This window comes from Otolemur garnettii, unplaced genomic scaffold (genome assembly GCF_000181295.1).
Source record: "Otolemur garnettii isolate 467f Iridium unplaced genomic scaffold, OtoGar3 scaffold00056, whole genome shotgun sequence".
Taxonomy (NCBI): domain Eukaryota; kingdom Metazoa; phylum Chordata; class Mammalia; order Primates; family Galagidae; genus Otolemur; species Otolemur garnettii.
Genome location: NW_003852451.1, coordinates 7,234,245 through 7,246,564, shown reverse-complemented (window position 1 = coordinate 7,246,564; position 12,320 = coordinate 7,234,245). Strand labels below are relative to the sequence as shown.

Here is a 12,320-nt window from a genome sequence, read left to right as displayed (position 1 = left end):
CCAGCAAACAAATGGCCATTGTTCTAGGAATGTTGAGAATAGAGGGAGCTGGAAGAGGTTGGCAGGATCAGGTCCCATAGGAGTATTCTTACACTGAGGACAACAAACTCCACTGGCGTGATCTCCAGGGTAAGGAAGGTTGGACAGCACAGGCTTTGTGACGAGTGAAGAAACCTCTGTTTACAACCACAGCGTTACCAAAGCAAGGCCACGGCATGAGAAATGGTCTCTCTTCTTAGTTTAATGGCATGTCTAGCGTCTTAACTTGGAGGTAAATCATCCTTTCTTTATTTTTCCTTAGTCTGTAATAAGAAATAAAAATAGAGGGGAGAGAAAGAAATTATGAGGAGGCTGAAAACTGAAGTAAAGTGAATAATCAATAACAGGAGTAACAAATGGGTATAAGCCTCATCCAGGATTCATCTCAAATGTGCTCGGGGTGGCACTGCTCATAAAGGAAGTGGGCAGAGCTTGTTGAATAACTAAAGTGGATGAGGTCATCCCTACGATTCTCTTCTAGAATTGGAATTGGCCTAAGTAAGTGCCTTTTTTTAGGGCATTCCACCCTTCCCTTTAATAGAGAATATAAATAAAGTCTAAATTTCATTGTATATCATCAGTACAAGATGATGATTTTAAAATCTAGACATTGCTATCATCAGGTATGCCAATAGAATCTGAGAAATAATTTTTGCCTATGTTCATTTACTTTTCAACAGTTTAGGAAGTGAAGATCTCAACTAAAGCATTCGTGCAATTTGTATGTTTTCTCTACACCTTGTATTTGTGAATGCCAAGATATTGCTGATAGTCATTGTAGACATACTGCTTCCTTCATTTCATGGTTCCCAGCCAGTACCCTGGACCTGTTCCTATTTATAGTAATATTGGATCAGGCATGGGCTGCTGCTGGACACCTAGCTCCTCAAGGTTTCTTCTCCACCTGGAGGGGGCTGGGTCTGCCTAAGCTTCTGGACCAGTCCAGTCTGAGGTGGTGGATAGCAGAGGCTCACACAAATCATCCTGTGTCTTGGGGGTTCCCTCAGACTCCAGGTGGAGGGGTACAGTCAAGTCAGCTGAGCTCCCATGGTCTCTACAACAACAGCAGCAACCAAAACAGCAAGAACAGCAGCAGCAGCAGCAACAGTAACAACAGCAGTAACCTCAACAGGAGCAACAACAATGCCAGGGACAGCAACAATGATAGCAATAGCAACAGCAAGAACTGCAGGAACACCACTCGGGAAATCATTGTAATCAACAACAGTGACAATGGCAGCAGTAGCAACAGCAACAGCAGCAATAGCAGCAGTGTCAATAATGTCAGCGATAGCAATAGCAGTGACAGCAGTAAGAGCAGCAACAAAAACAGTAGCAATGATGTCATCAATAGCAACAGCAACAACAGCAATTATAGCAACATCAGGAACAGCAGTAGCAATAACAGCAGTAGCGATAGTAACAGTAAGAGCAGCAACAATGTCACCAGTAGTAGCAGCAACTGCAATAGCAAAAGCATCATGATCAAGAACAGCAGCAACAGCAGCAGCAATAGCAGCAGCAGTAACAACCACAGCAATAGCAGCAGCAGTAACAACAGCAGCAACAACCATAGCAATAGCAGCAGCAGTAACAACAGCAGCAACAACCACGCAATAGCAACAGCAGCAACAGCCACAGCAATAGCAACAGCAGCAACAGCAGCAACAGCAGCAACAGCAGCAATAGCAACAGCAGCAACAGCAGCAACAGCAGCAATAGCAACAGCAGCAGCAATAGCAGCAATAGCAACAGCAGCAGCAATAGCAGCAGCAGTAACAACCACAGCAATAGCAGCAGCAGTAACAACCACAGCAATAGCAACAGCAGCAACAACCACAGCAATAGCAACAGCAGCAGCAACAACCACAGCAATAGCAACAACCACAGCAATAGCAACAGCAGCAGCAACAACCACAGCAGCAGCAACAACCACAGCAATAGCAGGAGCAACGAGAGCAAAAACCACAGCAATAGCAACAGCAACAACAGCAACAACCACAGCAATAGCAACAGCAACAACAGCAACAACCACAGCAAAGGCAGCAGCAACAGCAGCAACAACCACAGCAATAGCAACAGCAGCAGCAACCATAGCAATAGCAACAGCAGGAACAGCCACAGCAATAGCAGCAGCAACAGCAGCAACAACAGCAGCAATAGCAACAACCACAGCAATAGCAACAGCAGCAGCAATAGCAACAGCAGGAACAGCCACAGCAATAGCAACAGCAGCAACAACAGCAGCAATAGCAACGGCAGTAGCAATAGCAGCAGCAGTAACAACAGTAGCAACAACAGCAGCAACAACCATAGCAATAGCAACAGCAGCAACAACAGCAACAATAGCAATAGCAATATCAATAGCAGCAACAACCACAGCAATAGCAATAACAGCAGCAACAACAGCAGCAGCAATAGCAATAGCAGCAACAACCACAGCAATAGCAACGGCAGCAGCAATAGCAGCAACAACCATAGCAATAGCAACAGCAGCAACAACAGCAGCAGCAATAGCAACAGCAGCAACAACCACAGCAATAGCAGCAGCAGTAACAACCACAGCAATAGCAGCAACAACCATAGCAATAGCAACAGCAGCAACAACAGCAGCAATAGCAACAGCAGTAACAACCACAGCAATAGCAACAGCAGCAGCAACAGCAACAACAATAGCAGAAGCAACGATGTCAGCAACAGCAGCAACAGGAATAGCAATACCATCATGATCAAGGACAGCAGTCATGGTGGTAACAGCAGCAGCAGTAGCAATAGCAGCAACAGTAGCCATAGCAACAGCAACATCTGCAGCAGCAGCAGCAGCAGTGATGCTGGGCAAGAGCAGCCACAGCAGCCAGCCAGCAGCAGCAGCAGTAACAGCAGCAACGAAAACGAAAATGTTAGCAACATCAGTTACAAGAACAGCAGCAGCAACAGTACCAACCGTAACAATGGCGACAACAACAGCACAGCACTGGCAAAGTCAGCTGCTCCGCGGGCCACTGCAGACTGACTACTGACTAAATGCCTGGCTCTGCACTGGGGGACTCACTGCACTTTCCCATGCGAGAGCCCAGCCCTCTGCTGGTGAAGAAGCCCGTGGGCCATGGAATCTGGCTGCCAGGAATGAAACCTGGGCTTTGTCACTTACTATGTGGCTTTAAGCAAGTCCTTTCATATTTCTGGCCTGGATTTCTTTTTCAGTTGCTGTGAGATTAATAATAATACCAGTTTTACAGGGCTGTTTCAAGGATTCTATGAGGGAATACAGGCATACCTTGGAAATATTTCAGATCTGGTTTCAGACCACCACAATAAAGCAAATTTTGCGATCAAGAGAGTCACCCAAAATTTGATTTTCCCAGTGCATATTATAAAAGGTATGTTTACATTACACAATAGTCTATAAATATATAACAGCATAATGTCTTTAAATGTGTATACCTTAGTTTTTGAATCCTTTGTTGATAAAAAGCGCTAACAATCATCAGTTTTCAGCGAGTCATAATCCTTTTGCTGTTGGGGGTTTTGTCTTGATGTTGATGGCTAGTGGCAAACTATGGTGGTGGTTGCTGAAGGTTGAGGTAGCTGTGACAATTTCTTAAAACAAGACAACAATGATGTTTGTCACATTCAGTGACTCTTTCTTTCATGAAAGACTTCTCTGCAGCATGCAGCATGCAGCGCTGATTGACAGCATCTTACTCATTGTAGAACTTCCTTCAAAACTGGAGTCAGTCCTCTCAGGCTCTACCACTGCTTTATCAGCCAAGTTTGTGTAACACTCATGATCCTTTGTGGTCATTTCTGCAGTGCTCACGGCATGTTTACCATGTTTCTTTGCTCATCCTTATGAAGCAACTCCTCATCTGTTCAAGTTTTATCCTAAGACTGCAGCAATTCAGTCACATCTTCAGGCTCCTCTTCTAATTCTAGTTCTCTTGCAATTTCCTCCACTTCTGCAGTTACTTCCTTCACTGAAGTCTAGAACACCTTGAAGCATCCTTGAGGCTTGGAATCAACTCCTCTCAAACTCCTGTAAATATTGATATTTTGACCTTCTCCCACAAATCATGAATGTTCTCAATGGCATCTAGAATGGTGAATCCATGCCAGAAGCCTTCAATTTGCCTGGCCCAGATCCATCAGAAGAATCACCATCGATGGCAGCTATACCCTTATGGAATGTATTTCTTAAATAAGAAGACTTGAAAGTTGAAATTAAACCATTGCTGGATCCATGGGCTGCAGAGTGGACGTTGTATGGGTATATGAACAGTAATATTTTGAAAGGAATCTTTTTTTCTGAGCAGTAGGTCTCAACACTGGGCTTGAAATATTCAGCAAACCATGCTGTAAACTAATGTGCTGTCTGTCATCCAGGCTTTCCTGTTCCATCTACAGAGCACAGGCAATGTTGAGTGAGCATAATGTATAAGGGCCCTGGGATTTTCAGAATGGCCAAAGAACATTGGCTTCAGCCTGAAGTCACTGGCTGCCTTGGTTCTTAACAGGAGAGTCAGCCTGTTTTTTTGAAGCTTTGAAGCCAGGCATTGAGTCTCTCTAGCTATGAGTCTAAAGGGCATCTTCTTCCAGTAGAAGGCTGTTTCATTTACATTGAACACTGTTGTTTCACGTGGCCGTTATCTTAGACCTATCAGCACTTCTCAGCCTGTGGGTCATGACCCCTTTGGGGGTCCAATGACCCTTTCCCCTTTCACAGGGGTCGCCTAAGACCATCAGAAAACACATATTTCCAACGGTCTTAGGAACTGAGACACCGCTCCTCATATGGGGGGTCACCACAACACGAGGAACCGTATTAAAGGGTCTCAGCGTGAGGAAGATTGAGGACCACTGTGACGCTAACTTGCGGCAGCTTCTCCACCAGCACCTCAGCTTCCCCTTGCCCTTCTATGTGAGGGAGTCGGCTTCTCCCTTAAACCTCGTGAACCAACTTCTGCAAGCTCAGGTTTTTCTTCTCAGCTTCTTTACCTCTCTCAGCTTTCACAGAATGAAGGAGAGTCAGGGCCTTGTTCAGGGTTAGGTTTTGGCTTAAGGAAATGGTGTGGCTGGTTTGATCTTCTACTCAGAACACTTAGTCTCTCCACGTCAGCAACAAGGCTGTTTTGCTTTCTTACCATTTATGTGTTTATTCACTGGAGTGGCCTTTTAACTTCCTCGAGATCCTTTCCTTTACGTTCTGAGCGTGGCGACTGTCTGGCACAAGTGGCCCAGCTTTCGGCCTGTCTCGCTTTCGGCCTGTCGTCTCGCCTCCATGTGCCTTCCTCGCCTCCATGTGCCTGCCTCGCCTCCATGTGCCTGCCTCGCCTCCATGTGCCTTCCTCGCTGGGCTTGCACATTTCTAGCTTTTGATTTGAAGGGAGAGATGTGTGACCCTTCCTTTCACTGGAACATTAGGAGGCCATTGTAGGGTTAATAATTAGCTGATTCCAATATCGTTACATTTCAGGGATCAGGGAGGCCTGAGGAGCGGGAGAGAGACGGGGAGGGCCAGCAGCCAGAACGCAGGCCACATTCACAGTGTGTTTGCCCTTTTAAATGGACGTGGTTTGTGATGCCCCAAATGATTGTAACAGTAACATCACAGATCACTGTAACAAATACAGTAATAGTGGGAAAGCTTGATATGCTTGAGAATTACGATGCAGGGCTGCCACAAGCCTTCACTTAACGGCCGCCAGGGCTGCACGGCGCTGGCTGAGCGCTGGCAGTGAGTGCGGACCGTTCTATCCTCACTTACAGAGAAGGAAACAGGCTGAAGAGGTGAGAGAGGCATAGAGTGTGGACCACACAGGGCGCTGGCTGAGCGCTGGCAGTGAGTGCGGACCGTTCTATCCTCACTTACAGAGAAGGAAACAGGCTGAAGAGGTGAGAGAGGCATAGAGTGTGAACCACACAGGTGCTACTCGGCGGCAGGATAGGCCGGGCACCCTTAGGGACCCCAGGCTCTCGTCCTGCCCTGTCTTTTTCTGCCAGCTCTCGCCAGTGTCCACTCTGTTGTAATTGGAGTCAGCTCTCTGTGCCAACTGTGGTCTGCCAGACAGCCCCGCGTCCCCCAGGCTGTGCCTCTGCCCTCCCTCTGTAGCAGACCCCTCTCCCCACTGTCCCCATCCTCCCTGTCTGAGTCTCGCCTCCCACCATCCTCCAGCCTCACACACACCTATCTTCTACCTGAGAACAATGAACTGGGTTATGTAAAACACACAAAAAAGAAAAGTGCAGCTCTTCATAGGACCATTTGTAGATCACCTGAACAGGAAGAATATAGAAGAACAACAGGAACACTCTTTTGAACTCTCTCTTTAGCTTGCTTTGAACCATCCTGAAGAGAATGCAGGACATGTGTGTGGGACACGTGTGTGCCCCTGAGCTACACGTCTCTGTCTTAAATCAACTCAGATCGTATTTTAAAATTTGAATTTCAATAAATAGTGTAGGTGTTTATTTCTCTGTTTTCTAGAACAGCTATCCAAGCTTCTATGAATAATAACAGTGGCTCGTGGACATTTATTCTCGAGCATTTTATACATATGACCTTATTTACTCATTTAAAAAATCCAGTGATTGGATACAGTTGTACCTATTTATGGGTGAAGAAACTGAGGCTTGGAGGTCTTAAAGCCACCCAGATGGTGAATGTGAGGACATCTATCCGTCTATAGAGCCCTGCTCCTCACCAGGCGTGTCACTGCCTGACCCTGGAGCTGCCTGGGGAGGAACTTGAATTAGGATGCTGCTGCAGGGAAGTCCAGCATTGATTCCACCAATGTTTGGTAAGCTCCTGGTGTGTGTGCCAGGTCCTGTGTTAAACTCTGGGGATTCAACAGGGAATGGGATTTCATCTCTTGTCTTGGAGGGAAGGTGTCCATGTGTGTGGGAAGCCACCCTGAGATGGGGCATGTGCTGGGGGATGGTTGGGCTGGATATGGGGTCTCAAACTCAAATATCTGTGTGCACCAAGAAGACCATAGGATGTGCCAGACACAAGACAGTACGGAACAGTGGGGACTGTGGCCTGCCACAGACGGCATGCCCTCCAGAAAGCCGACCCTCTCTCAGCTCCTAAAAATCGCCAAGAAGAAATACCTGCTCAGTGTTACCAAATCTTCTGACTTTTTAAGTAGACCATCCTGGAAATCCAGTTTATATGGAATTTCCCACTTAAAAGAAAAAAATACTGTGTGAGCCAAACAAAGCATTTGAGAACTTGGCGTCCTGCAGGCTGCCAATGTGTGACCTCCGGCCAGATTCCAAGGCCTCTTCCAATCTAAAGCTCAAGTTCTAGGAAGAGCCCCAGACCACTGCAATTCAGCAACATTTTGTCCCAAAATAAAGATGCTCAGTATGAAAGTTTTATAGAATGGATAAAATTCATCTCAGCTTGTGGCACCTTTAGGTCCAAAATACTGTAAGGACAAAATAAATAAAAACATGCGACCAAGCACACTTCCCAAATAAGCCGGGGTGTGTGTGTGTGTGTGTGAGACATAGGTTCTCTTTTTTAAGATACCTTTTTTTATATTTCCTTTCTGAACAGGTTCATATGCTTGAAAATTCAGAAATAACAAAAAGAGAATTGATCTTTTTTGTATGGGTTCCGGATCTGGGGAGTCTTATTTAGAAAGACCTTCCTCACCACAAAAGCACGAAGGAATTCTCCCTTAGCGTCTTCACTATTTTTTGTACTCCTGAATCTTTGATATAGTTTGCGTTGACCTGGATGTGCAGCATGCGGCGTGGAATCAATGTCATCTTTGTTTTCAACCAGCTATGGAATTGTTTCAAAACCTTTATCAAATAGTTTATTTCAGGATTTACCTCTGCATGTTTTCAGCTTCCTCTATGGTCTCAGACAAAGCCATCCCCTTGGTCTCTGGTAACAAGAGCACCAGTCCTCCAGCAACCAAGCCAACTACAGCTGAAAGGCAAACAGACGCAAATCACGTTAAGAGCTGAAACATAGGTTCTATAATTAGAGCTCCCCTTATTTCTATTTTAGAAAATTGGAGGGGGGTATTTTTTTCTATACTTATTTACAGATTCCTTTTCCATCTCCTTCCATCATAAATATTATACCCATTTCAAACTACAATGAATTACAATTCCTTATAGGGAAACGAAATCCTTAACATTTTGAGTCAAGGTTATTCCAGGCTAGAGGAAGGACATTGCCATTAAGATACGTCAGAGTTAGAAAATAACTTCAAAAAATTTTAACTGTATGAAAAGGAAGAACGTAGCCCTGCCAATATAAAGCAACTTATTAATGAAAATAAGTCATAAACTTGGATCATTATCGGCAAATAAAAGTAACAAATCATGCGTTAGTGCACAGTGGTACTAAAAAGTACAGCCAGGCCTTTAGTTCAAACTCAGGTGTTCACTAAATTCTTGTTAATCCTTGTATCTGGCTATCATTTTTAATAATAAATACTTTAATGTTGTTTTTGTTTCTTTAGAATCCAATAAAAGTGTTGGTCTTTTAAAGGTATATATATATATATATATTTTTTTTTTTTTTTTTTGAAACAGAGCCTCAAGCTATCCCCCTGGGTAGAGTGCTGTGGCATCACAGCTCACAGCAACCTCCAACTCCTGGGCTTAAGCGAGTCTCCTGCCTCTGCCTCCCAAGTAGCTGGGACCACAGGCGCCCACTACAATGCCTGGCTGTTTTTTGGTTGCAGCTATCATTGTTGTTTGGCGGGCCTGGCTGGATTCGAACCCGCCACCTTAGGTGTATGTGGCTGGTGCCTTAGCCACTTGAGCCATAGGTGCCGAGCCTAAAGGTATATTTTTCTATGTTTTCTCTGTTACAAAGCTGTGGTTTTGAGGCTTCAAAATGAGCATACGGGCCTCTATTTTTGCACCCTTAAAACATGGCCTTAATGGAAGCCACAGAGCACAGTGGCTCAGAGCACAAGCTTGGGATGCTGGGGTCCCAGCCTGCCTCCCCTCATTACTCGTCTTAGGGTCATGGGGAGTCCTGCAAACTCTGTGCTGCTCCAGATTCCTCTGTGGAAAGTAGAATAACACACTTACCTCACAGGCTTGTTATGAGGCAGAAAGGAACTGATATTTGCCAAGCACTTAGAATAGTGCCTGGCACATGGTGTGAACTATGGAAGTGTTTGCTAAAACAATAACCTCTTAAAATCTCTCTAAACCTTCCAAGATTCGCTAGGTTATTGTATCATAATTTATGCAAACAATATGCACATTCAGCAAGCATCTGAACTCTGAAGTGTGGGGACTACGATAAGTACAATAGATTAATCAAAGTATCATTCATTGGAATTTTATATTTACAAAGCTGTGCCTAATTAACCAGGACAATCCTTATCCATTTTTTCCAGTGTTCTTCCCACCAGGATTTTCCAATGTGTTAACTTTTAGATTTCCTCATGTTTAGGTTATTTTAAGACCATAATATTAGCACACCAGAATTGTGTAGAGAGAAAAGGAAAGAAGTTAAAATGCAAAACTAGTGGCTTTGCTTTCTGCCAACTACTCAGATTAAAGGTTGGTGAGAGAAGATGATGAAATTACCCACAAAAATGAAATTGGGATTGTCTCTGATTTTCCTTTAAACATCGCAATGTTGTTATAATCCTAAGTATCTTTTCCAGGGAAAGCTGAGGCATGAATGAGGGTCCGCCATGGTTCCTCTGGGTCTGGACTTTAACTTTCTGCTCTGTTAAACAGTACTTAGACAAACGTGAAGTATCTATTTGCTTCCCAGAAGTATCCCTCTGACTCACCTGCCACCCATTGTCCACCCAAGGGGTGTAGCTAACATTGAGGTATCTCTGCATCCTTGATTTTGGGGTGCTCTTGGCCAAAGAATGACCAGATATCCCGGAGTCAGGCTAGTGTGAAACGAAGTTTATTGAGAAAGAGGAAGATAGGTTTACAGAGAAAGATATGTTTTGCTATAAACAATGAATGAACCTCCATTGTTGCAACAAGTAAGGCTTTGGTTGTGGCTGGGGGTTGTGTATTATGCTGCTTGGGTTGGCCCTACTTCTTGGTTCAGAAGTTGTTTTTTAAACAGAGTCTTACTGCTCATAGGGACCTCCCATTAGCTTCCCTGAGAGCCCATTGTGGGGGGCGTGGACCACAATGTAGACTTATGCTAATGACATGGTAATTAGCCTTAAGGCTGTTCTAGGTCACCTTCCAGACTCTGTTGCACCTGTTGCAGGCCTGTGGGCTGGGGAGTCCTCTGCAGTTGCAGTTGGCAGCTAAGTTCTGACTGGTAGATTGGTAGGGAGTTCCCTGCTCCCGAGGTGTAGTAATCACTCAAGATAGGACTAAGGTAAAATGGGGGCCTCGGGGCCCTGCCCTGTCCTTTTGCCCTAGGAGACCTGGATTTCTAGGTATCCCTCTAACCTCTCCCTAGCAGAAAGGAGCCCAGAGGGTGTGATGGCACTTCCTTAACCTGAAAAGGGGGCTCTGGGGACAGACTCCTCAGCCAGTGTTAGTGGAGGAAGGAATTCAGGGAGCATACATCTTGTCAGCAGAGCCAGCTACTCTGTGGCCAAACCATGGTTACTGCAGGATCAAGAGCTTGTGTTCTGACAGCTCTGTCCATCTCGTTGATATTCGGGTGGAATGTGGAGGAATTCACTGGGTTTGTTTCAGGGTGTGTTCTACCATGGTTTGGAACTTTGGCAGATGAACAGCCCTGGAAAGTTCTCCCCTTGCAAATCCCCTGAGAAGAGGGAAGGTATGTGCAGGGAGCACCCACAGCAGGAGCGATGTGATGGGCTTCCCTGGGGCGCATCTGAGAGTGGGGTCTTTCCCTCTCCTCCCCCAGATGGAGTGTTGTGTGCCCAAGGGAAGGAGGGCTACATATTCCAAGTAAAAGTGGCTCAGAATGGGTCTTAAAGGAGACTTGAAATGGGTGTACCAAGGGCTGGTTAACCAGAGAAGGTGAATATTGTATGCGTGAATCTGCAAAGAGCAGGTACCTGTGGGGATGCACAGATGAGGCTCTGTCTCAAGCCCACAGCTGCGAGAACAGGCCATGGACATTGGACGGACAGAAGTGTGCAGGGTCCCCAGTGCTCTGTCACGGTTGCAGATTTCGTGTTTAGCGAGTGCCCCTGTGCATCGCTTGCTGATGACTAGCCTTGTCTCTGTCACCTTCTGTCCTCCTGGAAGGGAGGAGGGGAAGAGGGGCTGAGTGCCACTACCTTCCTGTCTGTCCCCTGGTTGCACTGGCAGGGGCAGAGGGCAATCAGTACTGATGCTCCAGAGATCCACCTGCCCCCGGGGCCGGGAGGCAGGGGCCCCACTGTGCTGATGCATTTTAAAAATTAATGTGGATCTTTGTTTCCTCTGGATCTTGAAATTGCCCTCTGAGAAACTGAAACTGCCTTTCTTTGAAGGACGAAGTAAAGGGACTCCATGTTTCACTCCTCTGGGCACGGAGGAGGCAGAAGAGTTAGCTTTGTGGTGGAGACAGAGAGGAGAGGTGGAAATCAGTGTGAGGAGAGGAGTCCGCCTTCTCATTCTCTGACTTTCGTGCCTCTAAGGCACTCTCGTGCCTCTAACACACTTGAGTGTTAGCAATGACCTATAATAATATTGGGAATCCTGTACTGGTATTACTGGTCCGTATTACCAATACTAATAATATTACTAATGACCAGTAGTAATTGGCATTTACCAGTAGGTATGATGCATATTTTGAGGTGGAGAAATGAAGGTCCATAGAAAATAGATTTTACTTTAAAAATGTCTGTGAGGATTTCTTACCGAAAACCACCAGTGGGAGCTCAAGCCAGATGTCGGCGAGCCGGTAGACGAGGAACGGGGTGATGATGCCACCAATGTCACACATCGAGGAACAGACAAGGACACCAAGATTCCTAAAACGCAGGGAGCCGACTTGTTTATTTATCAAAGTGCAGTAGTTACGGAAACTGCCTACATTAAAATAACGTACAGCTGTAAGACGGGAATGGTAATAAAAGTGATTTCTGTAGAAGTTTAGATATTGCTGAAACTTTACCAGCCGTTGTTCCCTAACTTCCTGCTGCTAACTGCTTTCTGCTCATCTCCTGACCCAGGCAGGATGTGTGATGTCCTCCACTGCTTCCATAGACCGCATCACTACTGTAACACCTGGGACTGGGAACTTGCATTCAGTCTGGGGGTTGATCCTTTACTGATCCAAGGAGCCCCTCCCCAGGGACTCCTGCTGGCACTGGGAACTCGCATTCAGTCTGGGGGCTGATCCTTTACTGATCCAA

The 12,320-nt window shown here is 45.7% G+C and overlaps 1 protein-coding gene across 1 annotated transcript in view; it reads right to left on the bottom strand.

The window, feature by feature from the left end:
- Positions 1–235: 235 nt before the first annotated feature.
- Positions 236–12,320, bottom strand: part of SLC22A2 (solute carrier family 22 member 2) — a 29,950-nt gene continuing 17,865 nt past the window's right edge. The window contains exons 9-11 of the mRNA XM_003792389.1: positions 11,824–11,936; positions 7,882–7,981; positions 236–302 (exon numbers count right to left, since the gene is read on the bottom strand). Of these exons, the coding sequence (XP_003792437.1) occupies positions 236–302; positions 7,882–7,981; positions 11,824–11,936 (280 nt within the window). The remainder of the gene's footprint in view (positions 303–7,881; positions 7,982–11,823; positions 11,937–12,320) is intronic.